Here is a 20,977-nt window from a genome sequence, read left to right on the forward strand (position 1 = left end):
GTATTTACAGAAACACACTTAAAAATAATCAAGTCAAAAACCAGAACCTTCGATCTTAAAAGAACAGACTGACTTCTTGTTTAATTTTTTTTACTTTTTTTATTTGGGAAAAGTGCTTCTTACAAAAGGCAGCTGCAAAACAATACGTTATAGACCTCAGAACAATTTCTCATTCCATTTAAAAGTGAAAGGAGAGGCAGTCTAGGGGACAAGAGCAGCAGGAGAACAGATCACGGGGCATCAACAAGTCAATAAAAAACAGCAATAATGTAATGCAAGGCTAAAATTCCTGTGCTGGGGCTTTGGTGGCAAAGTAATTTCTCAATGCGAATTACAGCCAGAAACTGCACGACTGCCTTTGTAAGCAGTAACTTTACATAAACTGAACAGCTTTACCAGGCAACCTGCCCATCTCAGCTGCAGAGAGGCACAAGTACCTCAAAGCAGCTGGGAGGCACAGCGAGTTTCTAGCAAAGCTCACGGCTTAAGTGTTTACATGAAGTTCTAAAACTTACAGAGCAATAAAGCTAAAGGGTCCTCTCTGGTGTTCCTCTGACCCCACCTTGGCTAACCGGATTTCTGCTCCTGGACAACCCTAATCATACACATGAAAGAGAGCTGGTGTATTAGGGAGTGCCATCTATCAAGTTAAGCGATAGTCAGGATCGTTTCCCAGTCTGGGCTGAGACCACTAGACCAGTTTCATGTCCAATTGGAGGCAAGACTTCATGCACCAAGAGGGGGTGAAAGATGGTTTTGTTATTTTTAACTTACACAGAGTCTCCCCATCCTTGAGGTCCAACTCTACATTTATCTGTATATATACATAGAGAGTTCTCCTTTCACAAAGACATTTTCCTTTCATGCTAAACACAGTAAAAATCCAGAACGTTCACACCTGGTTCTGGTTACACAGTAGTAATAGTAATGTGCAAGTAAACAGAGACCAAAAGTCACAAATGAAGACGTGTACATGAGGGGGCTGGAACGGAGCTGATTCCAGAAAGCATATTTTTATCTGGCCTGAAATCAGAAATATTGGTACAAAGACAGAATAAAGGCCATCAGCCAATTTACATCCCCACTGCATGGCCACTGCTCATTTTTGTATCTGGGCTCTTCAAAATGAGTGTGGAAATCCTGTAAACACTTTAACCCTAGAACTGGGTGAACTCTGTTGGGTACACAGATGAAGCAACAAACCTAAGCTAACTGTTTGACAGTTAAATTCATTTTTACAAAAACTAACATTTTAAAGATTTATTTATTGTTATTTGTTGAAACAGAGGAAAAACAACACTCCTGGGGTGGGAAAGGAGGGGAAGGGAAGAGACAGACCCTGGGTAAAAGTTATTACAACAGCACCTGGAATTGATTGGCCTGCCTAGGAGAAACACAGGCACTGCCACAACACCACAGGTAATAGCTACTGCCTGAAGCCAAGACAACAGTCCACACTCCACTGACAGGTGCTATAGATCCAAATCATAATAATCTTCCAGCTCATCATGAAATAAGTCCCACTCATCCTCGGAATCTGTTAGCTCATCATCACCTCCAGCTGCCAACAGCATAAGCAACATCTCACCAAGCTCAAAGGTCACCACCTCATCCTCGTCAGTTTCAAAGGGATCACCATTCTCTCGCTCCTCAATGAAATCCCAGAACCGATTCCTCCGCTGGGCCTGCAAATGGAACACAAGGGTTTCCCCAGGTGACCCTGTGGTACAAAGTATGAGCCTTTCCAGAGGCTGACATGCCCCTGGTGTACTTTCTGACATGCAAGAAATTACATTTCTCTTTCAGGGAGATACTGACCTCCAGCAGAATTAGCCCTTACACACACCCCTATTACTGCTACCCAACATTTTTACTTCAGTATGTTGTAAGAAAGGTTTTTAAATTTAGTCTTTCCATCTTGGCCTCCAGCATTCACAAACTTTAGAGCACTGCCTCCTTCAAATTCACCATTACAGAGGTCTATCAGAAGTGGAAAAAAGAAAACTCAGTATTTCCCTATCTTCTCAAGGCAGAAGACATAATGCACACCCCTTTTGTGCTCTCTGTCTATTGAAAGGACAATTAATCAGCAGCACTAACCCGGTATCTACTTGAGGTTCCTACTTTGGGTCTTTGTGGCTCCTCTTGGCGGCCATCAGGATATTCATGCTTGTAAAAACAGTTCCCTCCAAATGGACAGCTCCCACGGCCTTCATCAAAATACCTGCATGGCTTGTTGCTGGAAAGGAAAATATCGCAACCCTTACTGACAGCACACCCCAATCAGACTTCAGAACTGCATTTACCTGCAGTCCACAGGGATCTCAGGTACCAGGAGCAGAAGGCATTTTATGAGTAAAAGACCTACATGTAGAAATTATTTACTACACTATGTGTGGACTGATGCATGCAGAGGGACACCAATGGTGTGCAGTGTGCGAGCTTGGACTGCCTTACGACTACACCACCAGTGTTTTGTGTAGAGAAGGGAAAGACTGGGGTGAAAGAACACAGGAACAGCTTTGGGACTGTGTGCATGCACCTGTGGGCAGATAGGCAGAGGTGCTTCAGATGTGGTGGTGGAAAGGAAGTGTGAAAAGGGGCTTTACATTAACACCCTTCTCCATGTGTGCCTTTATCTCTGCAGTCTCAATTTGATAAAAGGCTGCATTACTCATACCTCATTGCCTCCTTGTATTTCTGAATGAGTTTCTGCTTCTCTTCCTTCTCCTCCACCCAGTACTCACTTGGAATGACAAAGTTAGACGTGATCCGGCATTCTGGGCAGGACCTGGGAAATGAACAGACTGTGCTGCAAAATTCCACATTACAGGGTGCTCTCTCTCCTATATAACAAGGCATGGCATATATCCATCTTTAAAGAGGTACTGTATTCATATACCTGCTGTACAACCTTTTCAATCTAGACCCTCTTATAAGTGAAGATAACCTACTCTCTTCTTCAAGAACTCAATGGCAATGGCAGCTGGTCAGCTTGTCTCAGAAAAGCTTGAAGAAACAAACACTTCACACAGACTCCTTTTTCTTTAGAATTAAATAAATTTATTTTTGTATTTTTCCTATATTTATTTGATTGGAACTTTGTCTTTTCTAGAACAGCCTTAAATGGAGAAATGTTTTGCCAACTGAGTAATGCTCTAAGGCAGTAATGAATTATGGAGCATACATTCTGAACTGGTTAATCTGTTTCCAGATTTCTGCCTGGGTGTCCAAGACATAAACAGTAACCACTGGACAACATGCTACTAAAGAAACAACAGTTATTTACTAGAGTTTTGCAAACTTAACCCGGTATTAACCAAATCAGAGTGTAAATGTTAGGCCTAACAATTACTTCACTCCTAAACTAAAAGTTAGTATGCATTAAATGCAGTCTCTGTGCAGTCTGCATCTGGAAGTCTGTTGCAAGTTGTCACAAGTTACTAAGTTCTTCCACAGTAACAAAGCACAATCGAAATGGGAAAGTGCCTCACTTTATAATCTTGCTCTCAAATTGTTTAGCACTCCTCCACTTGCGGATGCACTTGAGACAGTAAGTGTGGCTGCAGTTGGAGAGGATCCCAAAGCGGCGCTCGCTAGGATTAGCTTTCTCATACACCACCTCCATGCAGATCCCGCACACCATGTCTTTACTACGCTGGACGGCAAAGGAAAGCTCCATGTCCTTCTCGTGAGCTTCAATGCAAGACTGAAAAGGACACAAAGAAAACAACTACAGACATGACTGGCCACCTGGTGAAGTCCAAGCAGGTTTTTAAACACAGTTTGCTATTTTGCATAATGTCTGAGGTGTGATTAAGCTGAAAAAAATCTTCATCCTCAAAAAAAAAAAATTTGTTCAAGTACCGGGGAACAATCAATTCAGAGTTCAAATTCCTTCCTTCAGACACAGCTTTTAAACATGAAAAGGCAATCTAAAAGACCATCCACTTTGACTAGGCAAAGAACAAAGCTCCAGTGTCTTTAAGCAGACTGTTTTCCCATCACAGATAAGGAAATCCAGCTGCTTTTGAATATGGCCCTGGCAGGAAACAGTCTAGTTTACAACCGGAATTTCATTCACTGCCTGACCTGCACACACCTTCAAATAAAAGGGAATTAGTAACAAGTGATTGAGGGGAACTAGGAAGCAGTAACTCACAGCTGTTAAACAGCAGACAGTTGTTTGCTTACCTTTATGTGCTGAGATCTCTGTGCAGCATCAATGGGATGCAAGACCTGCAGGCCACACATATCACACACGTCCCCATGGATATACACGCAGTTTTCTCCATAACGACATTCTCCTAATGCAGCGTAGGGGCACAGCTCCTTCTTCATCTCCACATCTGCCTGCTGCTTCTCGTATTCTTCTTCAATCACCATTTCCTGCAAGGGTGCTTCAGCACAGAAAGGAGCAGCTGGGAACAGAATTAAGAACAGTAAGCAGCACATTCAGATTTTGAGCACCAGGAGTAAGAACACTCAGGGTTACCCGGTTCATTTCAGTCCAAGTTCACACACCCTCAATCTGAACTAAATTATTTTCCCCACTCAAATAATTTCAAGAACAATTTTTTCATCTTTCAACCCAGACAAGAGTAAAGCTATCAAAGTTTCAGTGGTCAGGGAAGATCCATTTACAGGCTAAGTCCACCTAGAAAAATCACACTAGTCCTCAGCAGCTTAATACAGACTCTGGTTCAGCTACCATTAAATAAGGCTCCAAATCTCTCACTACTTTTAGAATCAATTTCACTTCACCTAAAATTTTCACATCAGCTGAAGTTAACAGGTTTTTTTTCCCCCAGCTGGCATCATAAAGGTGTATCTAGCATAACAAAATGCTAGTATGGCAATAACACATCAGCAATTCTTTACATACAGGCTAATTAATTAGCACATTGTTCAAACTGAACAAACTTTCATTTCTGAAATCCTATACATCTCTAGGATTGATAGAAAAGTGGCGTTCACATCTCTCAAACTAACTCCATTCTACATATTTACCAAAAAACCTGTCCTAAACAGATATCTGGTCAATTAGCCAGACACATAAAACTGAAATTCAGTCTATTATCACTGTATTCTAAGCTGGCTATCAGTTTTGCAAAATCTTAAGTCAATTCCCTCCCTAAACTTCAAGTGAACTGAAATCTGTATCTTTTCTCTTCCCCCTTTAGACAGTTAATGCTGAACACTCCTCCCTATACCTCAAACACATGCTTGCATGCCTCACCACAAGTCAGCCTTCTGAGATTGTTACATAAGTAGGATCATAACAAAAGCAGTCAGTGAGAAACTGAAGGTATAATAAACATAAAGCAATACTATATCCAGAGTAAACACCAGGAAGAAGAGCAGCTGGAGTTCATTTGCATAACAATAAGCTGTTACAAGCCTAGCAAGTCGTCTGTGCTGTAAGCAAGTGGAACTTTTAGAAGCTGTTCAAGCACTAGATTTGGAGAAGCAAGCAAAAACTACCAAAGGCATACTCAGATCAGTTAGAGTGAAGGACGGACTCCTCAAAATTAATCACAGGCTGCACACTCGCACAGTTTTCATCCTCGTGGAACAAAGACATAACAACAGGTATGTATCAGTCTGTTAGTTTTAAGAAAAAAAAAATGCAGGTCCCTGCAACTTAAGCAAAATATTGAAGATCAGTGTAGAAAAATATTAGCTCTCAAGATAAGATCAAGTCTCCTTCTTGAACCATCTCAGACTATAGTGGTCACTCAGTGATCCTGGAGAAGTCTGTTTGTTAGAAACATACTTTTCAAAGCAAGTGAGTAGCTGAGTAACAAGTCACCTGGCAACCTGTTCAATTTCAGTCTGAGATTCCCAAACAAATGTTCATTAGTTCTTCTTCCCCATGAGTTTTGGTGAACCAGCACCAAGAAAACTGACAAGAAACCATGTACGAGGCTCTCCATTCTCTCCTGAGTAGCTCAGCAAACATGAAAATATGTACTTATTGAAATCCCACTTGCCCTCCCATTTGAAATCCAGGGTCTCCACTTCCATAAGAAATAATAAAAATCACAACTACCACTCAGTTTTTAGTCCCTCAACTGTTGCATTTGCAGATGTTTGCTAAAGTGAATGTTGTCACAGATTTTTTTACCTAGTTGAGGACCATGGAGATGGTTAGAAGGATGGAACACCTCCCCTATGAGGAAAGGCTCAGAGAGCTGGGGTTGTTCCGCCTGGAGAAGAGAAGGCTCCGGGGCGACCTTACTGCAACCTTCCAGGACCTGAAGCGGGCCTGCAAGAAACATGAAGAGGGACTTTTTACAAAGACATGTAGCAATAAGAGAAGGGGTGACAGTTTCAAACGAAAATTCAACCTGAAAAAGGGTGGGTTTAGACTAGATATTAAGAAGAAACTATTTACTGTGAGGCTGGAACAACATGTATTTTTTCTGTATCTACTGCACTTTAGCGGCTAGTTTTACTTCCTCTTTGAAACCACAATGAGGAAAACTCATAAAACTTGACTGCCTCAGCAGTTAGAAATCCAACATCCCTCAGAGTAACATTTGTTCTCTATGATTGCTTTCTGTTTTCCAAATCTCTGCTCACCAGTAGGTGGACTCAATCCCCACCTTCTCATCACCCATTTCCCAGTAAACTGGGTTAAATTCATACCAGTGGAAAAACCGGTTTGTTAACTTTGATCCACACACCACCTGCTTGCACTTTAGGACACTCTTCCTAGAACTAAACACATGAATCTTTATTTCACTAATAGGAAACAGACACCCAATTTATTATTTTTTGTATTTCTGTCTTTCTACTCCAGCTGCAGAACAAATATCTGTACAACTAACAAGTGAATACCTGAATAATCATCACTATTTTCTATGCTAGGTCCTGAAGTCATCTTCAAGATACAAGGTTTAGTCTCAAATCAGAGAATTGTGGTAAAAGGCAAGCATTATAGTCCCAGCTATGCATGGTTAAACTGCCAGCCTTGGATCTTTAGGTTTAGTTTTGAAGTTTCCAAGTATCTGTACATTTCTCCAGCAATTTGAGAATAATCTGCTTTAAGGCACACACTACAGAACATACTGCATACATTTTTATTTCTGTAGCTTAATAAAGACAGTTGCTTCAGAAAAGTGAAGTTTTTTTAAAATCAACATGGGAATTAGCATCATGTAGCACTGTTCAGAACAGAAACAGAGGAGCATGTGTTTATATCAAGTTTCAAAAGCTATAAAACAGATATGCAACAAGATTCACTGAAGAGAATGCTATTTAACTTAATCTCGCACAAGTTTGCATGAAAAGTACACCTAACCCCTAGGAAAAAAAATTGCTTTAGTAAAACTAAATTAACAGCATAGTGACTTAAGACTTCAGGAGGAAGCACCAGCTCTTCTGTAAGGACTGTGTGTATTTAAACAATCTCTGGCTGCTCAAACTAGCAATTAATTGATTTCAGTGGAGGGCCAGTCAGTCATTAATAGGGCTGACTCCCAAGAAAAGAAACTGACTCTTTTCAGATGTGCAAATGATAAGAGACAGAAAGCAAGCTGAGGCAGGGAAAAATCCAATTACATACTAGGAAAGAGTATTTCTTTGTGAAAGAAGTCAAACACCACAAAGGATACCCAGTAGTTATGGCCCTTTGAACATCTCTGAGGATAGAGACTCAACTAAACAAAGCCCCTGGCAACCTTTAAGCAGGAAATGAACCAGATGACATCCAGAGGTTCCTTCCAATCAAAATATTATATTCTGATTAAAATATTTTAAAAAATCTTTTGTCTCAACAAGCACAGAAGCTCTATCTTTCATGTCAGTAAGGTGACACATTCACAGGTAGAGGTCAAGTTTTCACTCCTTTGGGATATACTCAAGTTCACAGATCTATTATACAATTCCATAACCAAACTTCTAAACAGCATTAGCAAACTGTTTGTGTCACTTGATTATCCCTCTTCATCCTCCTCAAATTGGATGGGAGGAGGCTCCAACCAGCACCCTGTAATACTGAGAAGGTAATTCTCTTTCCAAATCTGAGATTCTGAGTAGTGCAGTGGGACAAAGCAGTATAATCTGAGAACTCTATGAGATCTTCAAATTCTCCTGGATGCAAGGTGTCCATTTTGAATTCAAACATTTATTTAAGTACTCCTCCTCATGCTTTAGAGAGACAAATATTAGAAGTTATCTTAAAAGTGAACCCCTTCAGCCTACTTTTCACTTTAATGTCAAGACTGTTATATTTTGACAGAAAAAACAGATGAGGAGTATGCCACTCAAATAGTATGATCCTATTTGATGAGCTTCCTCAGTCTCATTCTCATAGTGAGCTGTCACAGTATTAGAAAGTTGAGTTCCAAAATCTAACTAGAATAAATAATTTTCAGCCTCTGGCCATGGGATTCACAAAAGTAAGCATTAGGCTTTAATTCCTTCTACAGGAATCTGCATCTCCACTGAAAAACCTTTCAAAGACTGTAAAACCACCCCAAGCCAAATCAATCAACCCAAAACACAAAGGCAGCAGACTATCTCCCCAGAGTAGCAATATTATCACCAGTAATTTCCTCTCCCATCCCATATGCAAACTAAAAAAGAGATTCTCAAGCTGTTCAGAAACATAGCAAGAGAAAGCCAGTCATGCAGAGACCAACCTGAAATATATCTGGTTTCTGAATTAAACAGTCAATCTGACTACTCAAGCTGTAAAACCCAAGCTCTCTTGAACTCATCAATAAATATGAATAGCTGTACCCAAATGCATTAAAATAAATGCACTACATAGAAACTGTTGAGCCATGATGGAAATTCACTGTTATCCCAGGATCAGCTTACCACGTCCACAGTATGGCTGCCCAGGGACAAACTCCACTGCATTCACCCAGTCTTCAGCCCCTACTCCTGTCACTGCCAGATCTGTATTTTCATCTTCTATCTCAGCAATAAATTCTTCAACTGTTTCAGGGAGCGATGCAAACTCTGAGGACACTGATGGATAGATTTCTGCCTCTGGGTTAACATCAGTCACTTCTTCCTGTATTAGTGGCTTGGTATGTTCATATCTAAAAAGTTAAAACACATAATGTCAACTTTCCACAAAAAATACCTCCAGACAGCAGCCCCATGTATGGAAATAAACTAATGAAGATGTGAACATGCTATGTGGAAGTAGGACCCAGAAATGGCTAGGATGAGAAAGTCACTGATGACCCTTTATAGAGAAATACTTCAACTTGCGTAGTCTGTCAACACTGTTAAAGAAAACACAAGGTACCCTGATAATTTAGAGAAAAAAAGAGCACAATTCTTACACACAGAGTGATCTCCAAATATGTCCCAAACCAGTCAGTTATCTATTACACATGCGCAGTACTGCTGAATGAGAAAAATTACTTCATCCAGCTTTATAAAGAGAAGACTCAGGACAGACACTGCTGTCTCCAATTACCTCATGGGAAGCCACAGGAAAGATAAGCCAGAGTCTTCTAAGAGGTGCAGTGATAGGATGACAGTCAGTAGACACCAATCCAAAATGGGAAATTAGTTATGAATATCAGGAAAAAAATTTGCTCTGAGGGTAGTTAAACGCTATAATGGGTGCGCAATCTTCATGCTTGTAGATATTCAAAGCTGGACAATGCCTTGGGCAACCTGGCCTCAGCTGGCAGAGATTCAGAAATCCCCACCAACATAAATGATTCTCTTCCTGTTTCCCAGCATCTTGCCTCATGCAGATTTTACACTGAATTTGAGCACTTATTCCTAATGCCCCTTTCAGCTTATTGTGGAAAATGAGAATCAGAACACTTTTAGCCCTACCATCCACAATAAACAGCAAGGCACCATTTCCCTCAAAAATCTGTCTTCCAGCAACTAGGAGATTACATGGGGAAAATAAATGACAAATATACTATTGTAGTCTTAAGACATTTGCTGACTAATTTCAAGGACAACAGGAGGGAATTTTTTGAGATCACACAGAAGTTTGAAGTGACTGTGATTCACTTAGCTTGTGTCAGATTAAAAAAAAAAGAAGTGTCACAATTCTTGCATATTAAAGAGGTGCTCCTTTGTCAGCTTGGAAACCAAATGTCAGCATGGAAATCCCACTCCTAAAGAGCACAAATTTAAAATCCTAGCCTTCAGGTCTCTACATCTGTGGCCTCTAAAGCATGTGCACCATACAAGGTATTAGGTTGCCCAAGGCAATCTAATGGGGTGCAGGAAGAAAATACTAGAACTTAGTTGTTTTTCCCCTTAAAAACCACAATAAATTATTATTATTATTATTATTATTATTATTATTATTATTAAGATACATGTTGATGGCAGTGGTCTCACAGTTCATACATCAGAGAGCCCATGTGTGGTATGTGTGAGGTACCCTGAAGGAGGAGGTGTTCCACCACCCAGTGGGTTTGATAGTGGCACCCCGTCTGCTCATTTTCAGCACATTGTGACATACTGCACTTTGCTAGTGCCCACTTAATGGATCAACAGATTATCTGATCTTGTTTCACCTAAACTAGCCCTGATAAAGTGAACAAGTGCTTGAAAAGATTCCTCCAACTGTGGGCTGAGAACAGCACTGATAATGTGAGCAAAAGCCAACAAGAAAATGTCAGAGCTAACAGTTCTGCTCATACTACGAGCTCCTCATCAGCCACACTATGAGGCAAAACAATGCCAACCTAATCAGCTCTTGAACTTGGGGGGAAGGGAACCACAGAAGAGATCAAGATTACCAAGAAGGCAGTCTGAAATATGAATTTACACTCACTATTATTAATGAAGAGCCATGCCGTCAGTGATGCTGTACCTTGAGATATTAGCTACTGAAAGGATGAAGCCATCTCAATTAGCAAGACATTGAAAACCAAAACATCCAGAACAAAAAGACAAACCTCCACATTTTTTCCCAGATGTTTCAAGCCATGTGCTACTCAATGCAGTACTTTGCAGAACTGTGCAGTAAGGGGTTAGAAACCTCTTTTGAGGTTTGTTACACAACAATGAAAGAAAAAGCCACGTGCCACTGGACCACTTTTTCTTCCTACTGTGGTAAAAATTACTGAAATAACCCATGGAAAACAACATGGTGACAAAGTAAAACACATTCCTTTGTCAGCAAATACTGTTGGGAAACACAAAGAAAACACTGCTAGAATTTGAAGAAACAAGCAGTAGAATAAATTGTGCAGAGTGGGAAGTTTGCTGCATGGAAGAAGAAAAAGTACACGTTTTTCACGTCTCAGCTTATGATACTTGCTAGATTCTGTTTCAATATGAACTACTTTTTGTGAGTCACCAAAGAAGAGATGTACCAGTAGAGGAACATTCTCAACAAATTACTTCTTTAACAAAGCAAAAAGATTCACTGGAGGAGATATCTTCTCAATAGTATACAATTACTTTAATAAAAACAATGCTTTATGGAAAAACTGCAAGTAAAACCACTGAAGCAGCAGCTGCTCTGACCACAATAAGAGATTGCAGGGTAAGGGTACAGGGATAGCACCCTGCCAGAAATTCATCACTACAATCTCTTATTGTAGTGAAGATGGATCCAGAAGCAGCCAAGTGACACTAGAAAATGTAATGAATATAGACCTTTAAACATTCAAATGTTCACTGCAGTTATGAGGTGAAGAACTACCATGAAAGTCTTCTGTACTACACAAATGTTTGCTGATTATCTCATGGCAAAGCACTTAAAAATTATCATGGATGAGTTATGCATGTTTATTTCAGGAAGACAAGTGCTGCAAATTTGCTGCCCTTTTCTGTGATGACAAATCAGTGTCAGCAGTATGCTGCTGAGCAGATATTAAAAAAAACAACAAACCCAAATCAACCAAACCCAACCACCTTCAAAATGCCTCTCCAAGATAAAGTCATTCCGTGAACAGATAGCTGCTTTTTGAAGGAAATTTGTGGTATGGAGACAACACTTTGAAAATTAAGTACTTCTACCATTATGTGATTTTATAGCCAAAACCTACCCAAGTGTGTCAACTACAAAAAACCTTTCATTATCTTGCACACTAAAAATTTTGCAAAGTGATTTCTCTAACATGTTTAAAAACCTTTGAAATTCAGAATTCCAGTGTATATTGGACCCATTTGCTAAAAATATAAAAATGCAATACCTTCCAGTTAATCTGCACTAAGAGCTGATTGGCATCAGGGAAGGTGGAAACTTACCAGCTAAATTTATCACCCATTAGTACATGCAGCCAACAATACACTTCCTTTTGGATCTGCATATCTTTGTGAAAGATGTTTTTCTGCTACGACCACCATTAAAACCCAGGACTGAAATAAATTCAACTTCAAATGAGACCCTCAAATAAATGCATCAAGAACTATTACACTGATATTTTAAATAATAAAAAAGCCCATTGAATCAACATTACTGTCAGTAAAAAAAAAAAAAATTACTAGTAAGGCTTTTAGTGACAGTAAACATTGCTTTGGATGTTTATAAAATACTTATTAAATATTTTTCATTTCACCTTTAATACACCATTTTTAAAATTCTGGTTTTGGGTTATCTTTTATAATGTACATAACATTAGTACAGCAGTAGATGTAGATATACACATATAAACTATAAATAAGTGTGTATGTTGGTAGGAGTTCAAAAATATTGAACTGATTTGTGCATGATCCAAAGTTGGAAGACCACTAATCTACATGATCTAAAAGCAATACTGGCAGATAGAAGACTACAGAGAGGTTTTCTTTCTCACATATAGTAACCCTTTATGAAACATGAAAGCAAAGCTAACTATGAGCTACCATATAAAATAATGATGCAAATGTTTAATCACTAATTACAGGTGCAGTAAGACAGAATGTTAAAATTTATAGTAAGTTTTAATAAAATTAATGATTAAACATCCATAAACCCTTTGTAAAGCCTTGCTCCACTAGGAAAGTATCTGTTTTTCTTCTTCACAATTTCTTTTTTACTGTAATTTCAGGGGTATAGATAAATTCATAGTATATTTTCATAAAGTAAAGCTATTTTGTACAGGAAACATCTTAGAACTTATATTATAGACAAATTCCAGTCATTTTCCCAAAACAGCAGTTCCAGTGTCGGGGTACCAATTCCTCAAGAAGCAACATGAAGAAAACAAATTCTTACCTGTTCAGGCTTTTATGATCACTTAAATAGTGTAACTCAGTTTCATCCATTCAGCTAGTCTGAATGTAATCTCAGATTTCAATTAATCTACTCATGTTATTAATAAAAATTAAGAAAACTCCCCATACTGACAACTATCACTTTCATGAAAACCAGTTATCACCTTGCCTTTGCTCATTTTTTTGCATAGCAAACACTGGTATTTGGCAAGACAAGAGAGTCAGTGAAAAGCTATTTTTGTAAGTATCTGAAGTTACATTGTAAAAGGAAAGCACTAAGATCTAGAGTATTTCCCTGAGCTCTCTACTCAGGGATTCAGAGTGCCAAGCTTCCTGCAGGATGGCCAGGGGCATTTCTTTACCTGCAATGATCTCCATAAGCACAGCATCCTCGCTGGTAATACCTGCACACCATGGCAGACTGACTGGTGGAGAGGTCATGGGAGTAGCGGCAGTTATCTCCTTCCTTGCAGACTCCATGCATGAAGTATCTGTAAGAGAAGATAATGGTGAGATAAGGAGAAGCACTGAAGCTGCAAAAGTATTTGGATGATCTTGTTACTATAAATCAAGGTATGCTGCATTAAGAACAATAAAGACTCATGGGACCCCGCCCTAGTATAACCATAAAAATAAGAACATTTGAGGAAAGATGAAGCCTCAGCTACTACAATGAACTGTGCTTCACATTTAGGGACTTGCTCTTACATAAGCCTAGGGAAAAAAACCACATAACTGTAAAAACAAAGTTATCCTGGGCTGTGACACTATGAGGAAAGAGTCTTGGATCGAGCAGATTGACACAAGTTTTATTTGTAGCCCCTGTGTCCTGACACAAGCGAAAACGCAACAGTGGATACAAGAATGAAATCCAGACACACCCTAAATCACCCAAGCTTTTAAATCTATTCTGGATTCATAAATCAGTCAAATGTGATTTCCTTTCCAAGAATGAAAAACACGTTTGTGATGGATAATTACATCTGACATATACACATCTGACAAAACACACACATTAGTTCCTGCAATAGGAGCAAATAAATTAAAGCACCCTGCTTCAATACTGTGCTGCTTGTCTTGAAAAACCTGGACAGTTTCAAAGCTTTTGAGGATAGTTGATCAATTTCAGCATGTCAAGTAGCACAAGCTTAATTTAGCACCTTCAATTCAGTTATTCAAGAGAACTGCAGAGCGGTTTTCAAGAATTTTTCAATTTTAACCTAGAAGAACAAGCTTCAATAAATTCAAGGCACCATAACTGTACAGATTCAGTATGTTCAAAACTACAACTGAAAAGTTCAAGTACACCTTTCCCAATCCACATAAAAGTATTAGCCAAGAAAAACAAAGAAAACAAATGAAAAAATCCTGTGTAAAAACTGAATCCATAAACGTTTACCAACACTTCAGTTTATAAAGAAATTGCACTGCCTCCAGATAACAAGCTGCAAACTCTAAACTCACTGGAAATAGGAAGAGCTAGTAAAGAAGAAAATCTGTGAGGATTTAGTTCTCATACAAAACACTACTGAAGGGAAGGTTGAGAAGCAGATGACATTGCTGCTGAATGGGGCAGTCCTGCCCTCCTCCTGTTCCACACTTCCAGCACTTTGCAGAGCCAGCAGAACCAAGCCCTCCAAGCAGCTGAGTGCAGCCTCACAGCCAGCACAAGAGACAGGGATCATCTTTCAACGGCAACAACTAAGATCAGGATAACTCTTCACCAAACAGTACCTTCAAGTTGAATATTCCTGACCAGGAAATATGATAAGATGTTGAACTGCATGCACTTCTACACAGCTATTTAGTCCATGGTATTTTGAAGAAATCAGATAAAGCCAGTGAACAATGCACTAAATGACATAAGTAGAGCTACATCTGCAATCCAGTTTCAGAGAAATATTAAAACCTGAGGTTCAGCGTTTAGGCAGCTGATAACCCACCATGTGCAATACCACTGGTGTATTCAACATACCAAGAATAAAAAAATTCTCAACTAGCCTTACCGAACACAACCTGACACTTGCCATCAGGCTGCAATTCACACTCCAAATGTCCTGTCTGTACCCTGCAGACAAATTAACCAGGTAAGAAATGTGATCCTACGTAAAAAACAAGCAGTACAAGACCCAGATGAGGCTCTGCAGGGTCAGGTGGAAGCACAAGCAGCTAAGTCACCGGAACAGGGTGCTGCAAAAACAGAACAAGACTTGTCCCTGCTATACAACCAGCACTCTCTACCATGAACAAAAAACACACAAAACCCCCTAAAAGTCACACCCACCCACCCACCAGCATAAACCACCTATAATGACCCATGTCAAAAGTTAAAAAAAAACCTAACCAACACCCAACCAAAAATAAACCACCCATACTTAACCTCCTTCTTCCCCAAACAAACCAAAAAAGCCCCCCAAACAAAATCAAAACCAAATCTGGCCACCCATGAAGTCATGGAACTAGAATATAACTGGAATTTCTGGCTTGATTGCTCTTAAGAAATGGGAGTCACACCGATAGGGTAAAAAAAAAAAAGGATTTCAGATTGCTTAACGTTTGTTCTCTAACCAGTGTTATCTTCACCCTTTGCTTATTTCCACACAGCATTGCTTCCCTCAAGTGCTGGGGCAGCAACTTCACAGCCACCAGCTGGCACAGACCAGGAAATGGCTGCAATGGAACCTGACATTCCTTCTGCTGCCCCCAGTTATTTTTAATCTGGATCAGATCACTGCCCAGACACTCTGCACAGCCACACCACTGCAGCTGAAGTAAGTGACTGGCAGAAAGGCTCCTGCCTGAAGTGAGGACATCTGATAGAAACTATTTGGCTGACATGTTTTATGGTAAGTACCTAAGCCCCAAAATTGGATTGTCCCACTGTGTGATAGGGAAAATGAAGCTACAAACATCTTTCCTTCCTTCCTTCCCAGTTTACATCAGAAGATCCTCTGCAAATGCAGATTCCATGTAATTGTGAAAGTTGTCACAATTCACATTGAGATGGTAGGCTGTGAAGGGCAAAAGATAAACATAGAGCACTCCAGGCTCTAATTCACACATCACTCTTTAAGGCCTTCAATCCTATGCAGCAAACTCAGCATTATTTGAAAAAGAAGGCTGGAGTGGGAGGGGAAGAACGTATTTCTCTTAGGATTACACCCCAACTTCTTCCACAACCCTCCCCCTCACCAAGAGATAAGATTTTTACTTTAAAGTCACAAAGAACATAACACTTTACATATCAAATTTCAGTGTTTGGCTAAAACACTTTGGCCAAGTGAAAAAAAAAAAAAAACCAAACAAACCCAACAAAACAGAGTGCATTATTTTTGGGTAAGATAATGAAATTTATTTTGGAGAGCATCTTTACTCACACAGAGTTTTCAATTTAACCCTACTCAACAGCAACACCAGCCTCTTCATTCTAATTACAGGAAAAAAAAGCATCCTTAAAACTGAGAAATATATGAGTTATCTGCCTTACACACTGACATATAGAAGGATATCTAAAATTTGCATTTGGTCAAGTAGTCAGAGAAGACATGTAATTTCATCTGAAAAGATAAAACTAGATCAAGACAAGTACATAAGTGGATTTTCTCTGAGCCTCTGTGATGCTGTCATCCAAAAAAGCACTTATTGAAGCAGTGCTCTCTGTCCTTCCAATTATAATATACAAGTGTAATTTTGTTAAGCTGCTTGGGAAGCCAGACTAGAGGAGTCATAAGGGTCCAAGTCCAGATAATTTCCCCAGTTTAGCTCACTGCACGACTGTAAAAAACATGAGTGACACCAACACATGGAACAACCAGACAAAATTAATAATTGCCTGCACTGGCATTTTATCATTGAAAAAGGTTCAACACATGTCTAGTTATGAATGTCTTGATCAAAAGAGCATATCCTGATTTTCACAGGTATTTCTCAACAGACACATCTTCCTTCTGTAGCTTTGGAACCTTGCAATGCGTTTCCTTATTCAGATGTAGTCTGTTCTTTACTTGAGGTTTCTGCTTTCAGGTAATGTCAGTTTGTTCTATCAAATACTGGTTCAGCTAAATTAGAATGTTACAGCCAATAGCAAACCTCCTTCAAAACCCAAGACACTGCCATGACGGGCAGATGGGGAAACTCAGGGTAACATCCACCTGCAGCCGTCAGCTTCTTCAGGTGCCTACCGAGACTGAGAATTCCTGGGAAGAAGGCAGAAGGAAAGAGGCTAAGCACACTGCTCTAGCACAGCTCCTGGGTGTTCAGCCACATTACTTGCCAATGAAATTCTGCTGGAGTTCATGCAAGTTCATAAAAGGGGAAAAAAAAAAAAGAGTTGATCTTCACAGCATTTAGCTCATTATCCCTTCTCCATAACCTCCTTTAGAAATTACCAGGGGATGCAGACCAGAGCAGCCATGAAAGGGGAATTCAGGCAGGCTGTCACCTCATCCCTGGTGCTGCATGGAATTAAAAAGGCCTGACTTGACATCACAGATGCACACTCTTCACACGAAAAGAAAAAAAATACCAGACCCAGGTTTTCAGGGAGAACAGCTAAGGTACAAACACGTAGACAGCTCTGAAAATACACCAGTTAGTTGCTAGGGGTTTTATTTACATTCAGTTCTAAAACAAACAAGTGAAATGCAATTTGTTTACATCAACTTGATGACTTTTAATGTCGCATGACATCTGGAAAACACAAGCATGGAACAAACAGTGTCAAGCCTTTGGAAAAAAAAGATTGGCTATAGCACTGCTCAATAAAACCACACAGCCATCTGAACTGGAAGGACTGAGGAACCTGGTAAGGACAACCATTCTTTTGATTGCAAACATATCAGTAAGAAGATCATAGTGAACAAGTTCTGAATTAACTTTGTTTCCCTGCCACTTACTCGAGATTAAAATACTGTAAATTTTTACAAAAGACAAGTCTTGAAAACTGCTAAACCACAGAGGTAAAAAAAAAACAAAAACACAACCTTTTTCATCTTCTCTTAGGGAACATAATTTCCCATATTTCACCCTGAGACTTCTGAACTTTAGCTGCAAGAAAAACAGAAGGGTAACATCAACAAAACTGTATGTGTAGGAGAAACCAAAGTCCTTCTTCTTAGTCATTGTGTCTCTCACTCTGAGATATTAATAATCCATCCCAAGGATATCATACCGGTATATTAAAACTCATTAACCAACCTATTTATCATATCAGCTATTCAAAGGAGCAGCAAGAACTTATGGTACCAATTTTAAGCCTTCCAGTTTCCATAAACCAGCAGCATTTATGCACCAGCCATCACGTTCTAGCTCCTTATACTGAAGGGACTGTCTCCCAAAAGTTTTTCAGGCAGCATTTACTGTCACCCCTATGATGATTCAACTAAAAAAGCCTGTGAACAAAAAAAAAAAAAAAATTGTGCAGTGTTACTCAAACAGAAACTGCTCTACCTCCTACACTAAAAACCTGCATTTTGAAATTTAACTTCTTCATCTCACTGTTGAGTTTTCTAGCTCATTTATAAAGGTAAACCAAAATTTAATAGTAAGAAACATATCTTCCTACATATGAATATATCCTATCAAAATCAAACACAGAAATCCAAAACTTTTATCACAGGTTCTTAGAAGAGCAAGTCAAAATTGCTAATTTCATTTTAAAGTCTGAGTAAAGCTATTCTCCCTCCAACTTGAACGGTCCCATAAAAATTAATAAAGCAAGCAATGGGATAACTATCAGGATTAGGCAAAGAGAACAAAGAATGGAGATCCATTAGATCCAAGGCCAAGATCCCATTGTTTAATCTCAAATTAAAGAACATTAACCATTACGAAAGAGTAGCTTTAGCTTCTCACTCAGCCTGTGCATTTGCAAATAAATATATTCCCTCGACTCTCTGCACTGCAGGACACTGATGAACTTGACTGTTTCTGTACTATGGCAGTCGCTGTCTTCAGTAAATCGATCCTGCATCTATACCTATTCCATTGCTGTCTCACAAATCCAATTTGCCTAATTGAGCCTTTCGATCTTCAGAAATTAGGAAGCAAACTTAAATAGAGGGAGCACTGACCTTGTGTCTCACTTAAAGCTGAGCTAAGCACCGTTCCCAGTCATTTCCTCATCACCAGCATCAAACATTAACCTGGGGATTCGCAGGCAAAACGCTCTGCCTGCAGCAGCAGCAGCAGCAGCACCCTGAGAGCGCAGCTGAACGCAGCTGCCCGAAGGGGAGCACTTAGCTGGGCATTAGCCAGAATTGATGTGGAGCAACAGCGAGCAGGGATGCGAGACAGACAGAGCCAGCGAGCTCCCTGCGAAAGCCGAGCAGCGGCTCCTCATGCTGCTGCTGCTGCAATCTGCCGCTGAAACAAATGGGGAAAAAAGCAAGCAGAGGAGATATAAAAAAACTCGATCAAGATCTAGAGCCTCTTCCTTCCTAACCAAGGGATGGTCCTTTTTGCTTCCCCATAACTTGGAATTTATTTGCCCACAATCACGTTAAATGCAATTTATTAAATAAATAAATCTAAAAAAATCAGGAGATGCTAATCGATGTTAATCTTAGATTATCACTTGCTTTTATATTAACTAATATATGCCTATGTTCGCAAAATTGTTTTAAATTCCTTTCTGTCTGCCAACCGACCAGCACTGTAGGTTGAAAAATAGTCCATCTGGCAAGCTTTAAAACACGCAGTATGGCTTGCATAACCCCAGAAAGAAGATTTATCAGAAATATAGTTTAAAGGAAAACACGGATAGGAAATGACGCAGCACACAGAACCTCTATGTGACACAGCCAGGGCCACTTCGCACATTCTGCAACATGTTCTCCGGTTTAATCCATAGTTTTCGCTATACCAACCCCGAGTCAATTCCCAATTTCAAATTTCGACTGAGTCGCACAACAACTTAAATTACGTCGCGTTTCCTGCTTTGTCGCGCTTTGCGGAAAACGCGGCTGCAGGACTTCCTTTCGCACCGCGTCCTTCGCGCCGAGCACTGCGGGCCCGTTCCCGCACGGCACCGAGCGGCCCGCGGCTCCCGGCGAGGCGGCGGAACCGCTCCCGGCGGCCGCGGGCGCTAGGCCGCAGGGAACACTTTCGCACGAGGCCGCGGCTGGAGAAAGGCCGCGGCCCGCACCGCCCCCACCGGCGGGCCCGGCTGGCGGCGCCGCAGCCCCGCCCGGGGCCGCTCCCGCCCGGGGCCGCTCCCGCCCGGGGCCGCTCCCGCCCGGGGCCGCTCCCGCCCGGGGCCGCTCCCGCCCGGGGCCGCTCCCGCCCGGGGCCGCTCCCGTTCGCCGCCCCCGGGGACGCGCGCGGGGCGGGGCCGGCGCGCGCCGCGGGCGGGCGCGCGCAGCGCGTACGTGACCGTGGGGGGAGGGGCGGGGGGGGCGGCGGCAGTGAGGGAAAGGCCTCGGGTCAGAGGGGGGGGGGGGGGACACTGCGGGGAGAAGGGACGGGAAAAGAAAAGAAGGACAGGGAAGGGCGGCCGCGCCCGCCCGCCCGCCTCCCTCCCGCTCCCCCCCCGCCGCGGACGGCGCGTACCTGCAGGTGACCTGCTTGGTCCAACCGCCTCCGCCAGGCCCCGCGGATGGCGGCGGCACGGCCGCGAAGTCGAAGGCGACGGCCGCCGCTCCCGCGGGCGCCGCGGGCGACCCCAGGGCCGCGGCCGCCGCGCCCGCCGTTGTCTCCAGCGCCGCCACCGCCTCCGCCATTACTGTTTATCCCGCAGAGCGGCGGCAGCGCCGGAACTTCCGGGAGCGGATCCTTCCGGCGGGGCGGGGCGGGGCGCGGCCACGCCCCCCGGGCCGAGCGGCGGCTCCCGTTG

At 41.4% G+C, this 20,977-nt stretch overlaps 1 protein-coding gene across 6 annotated transcripts; it reads right to left on the reverse strand.

Annotated features, from left to right (window-relative positions):
• Window positions 1-73: 73 nt before the first annotated feature.
• On the reverse strand, window positions 74-20,864 carry MKRN1 (makorin ring finger protein 1). 6 transcript variants are annotated; one of them, XM_021552036.3, is made up of 10 exons: window positions 19,932-20,183; window positions 18,129-18,192; window positions 13,509-13,637; window positions 8,830-9,056; window positions 6,128-6,268; window positions 4,195-4,421; window positions 3,495-3,709; window positions 2,681-2,791; window positions 2,101-2,239; window positions 74-1,685 (listed from the first exon to the last, which is right to left on the reverse strand). In XM_021552036.3, exons 3-10 carry the CDS (start codon window positions 13,628-13,630, stop codon window positions 1,473-1,475), a joined length of 1,395 nt encoding a protein of 464 aa, XP_021407711.1. In that variant the 5' UTR covers window positions 13,631-13,637; window positions 18,129-18,192; window positions 19,932-20,183; the 3' UTR covers window positions 74-1,472. The 6 variants fall into 6 exon arrangements, with proteins under 6 accessions (XP_021407711.1, XP_021407709.1, XP_021407708.1 ...); XM_021552034.2 differs by lacking the exons at window positions 18,129-18,192; window positions 19,932-20,183 and adding an exon at window positions 20,695-20,864 and having other exon boundaries at window positions 2,125-2,239; XM_021552033.2 differs by lacking the exons at window positions 18,129-18,192; window positions 19,932-20,183 and adding an exon at window positions 20,695-20,864.
• Between the last annotated feature and the right edge of the window lie 113 nt (window positions 20,865-20,977).

Source organism: Lonchura striata, chromosome 5, assembly GCF_046129695.1.
Source record: "Lonchura striata isolate bLonStr1 chromosome 5, bLonStr1.mat, whole genome shotgun sequence".
In the NCBI taxonomy this organism is placed as follows: Eukaryota; Metazoa; Chordata; class Aves; order Passeriformes; family Estrildidae; genus Lonchura; species Lonchura striata.

Coding starts and splice junctions, on each gene's coding strand:
- MKRN1 (XM_021552033.2), bottom strand. CDS start 20,864: ATGGCGGAGGCGGTGGCGGCGCTGGAGACAACGGCGGGCGCGGCGGCC. Junction 13,638..20,694: donor ACCAAGCAGGTCACCTGCAG/GTACGCGCCGTC, acceptor CTTCTCTTACAG/ATACTTCATGCATGGAGTCT. Junction 1,686..2,100: donor GAACCTCAAGTAGATACCGG/GTTAGTGCTGCT, acceptor TTCCATTTGCAG/GCCCAGCGGAGGAATCGGTT.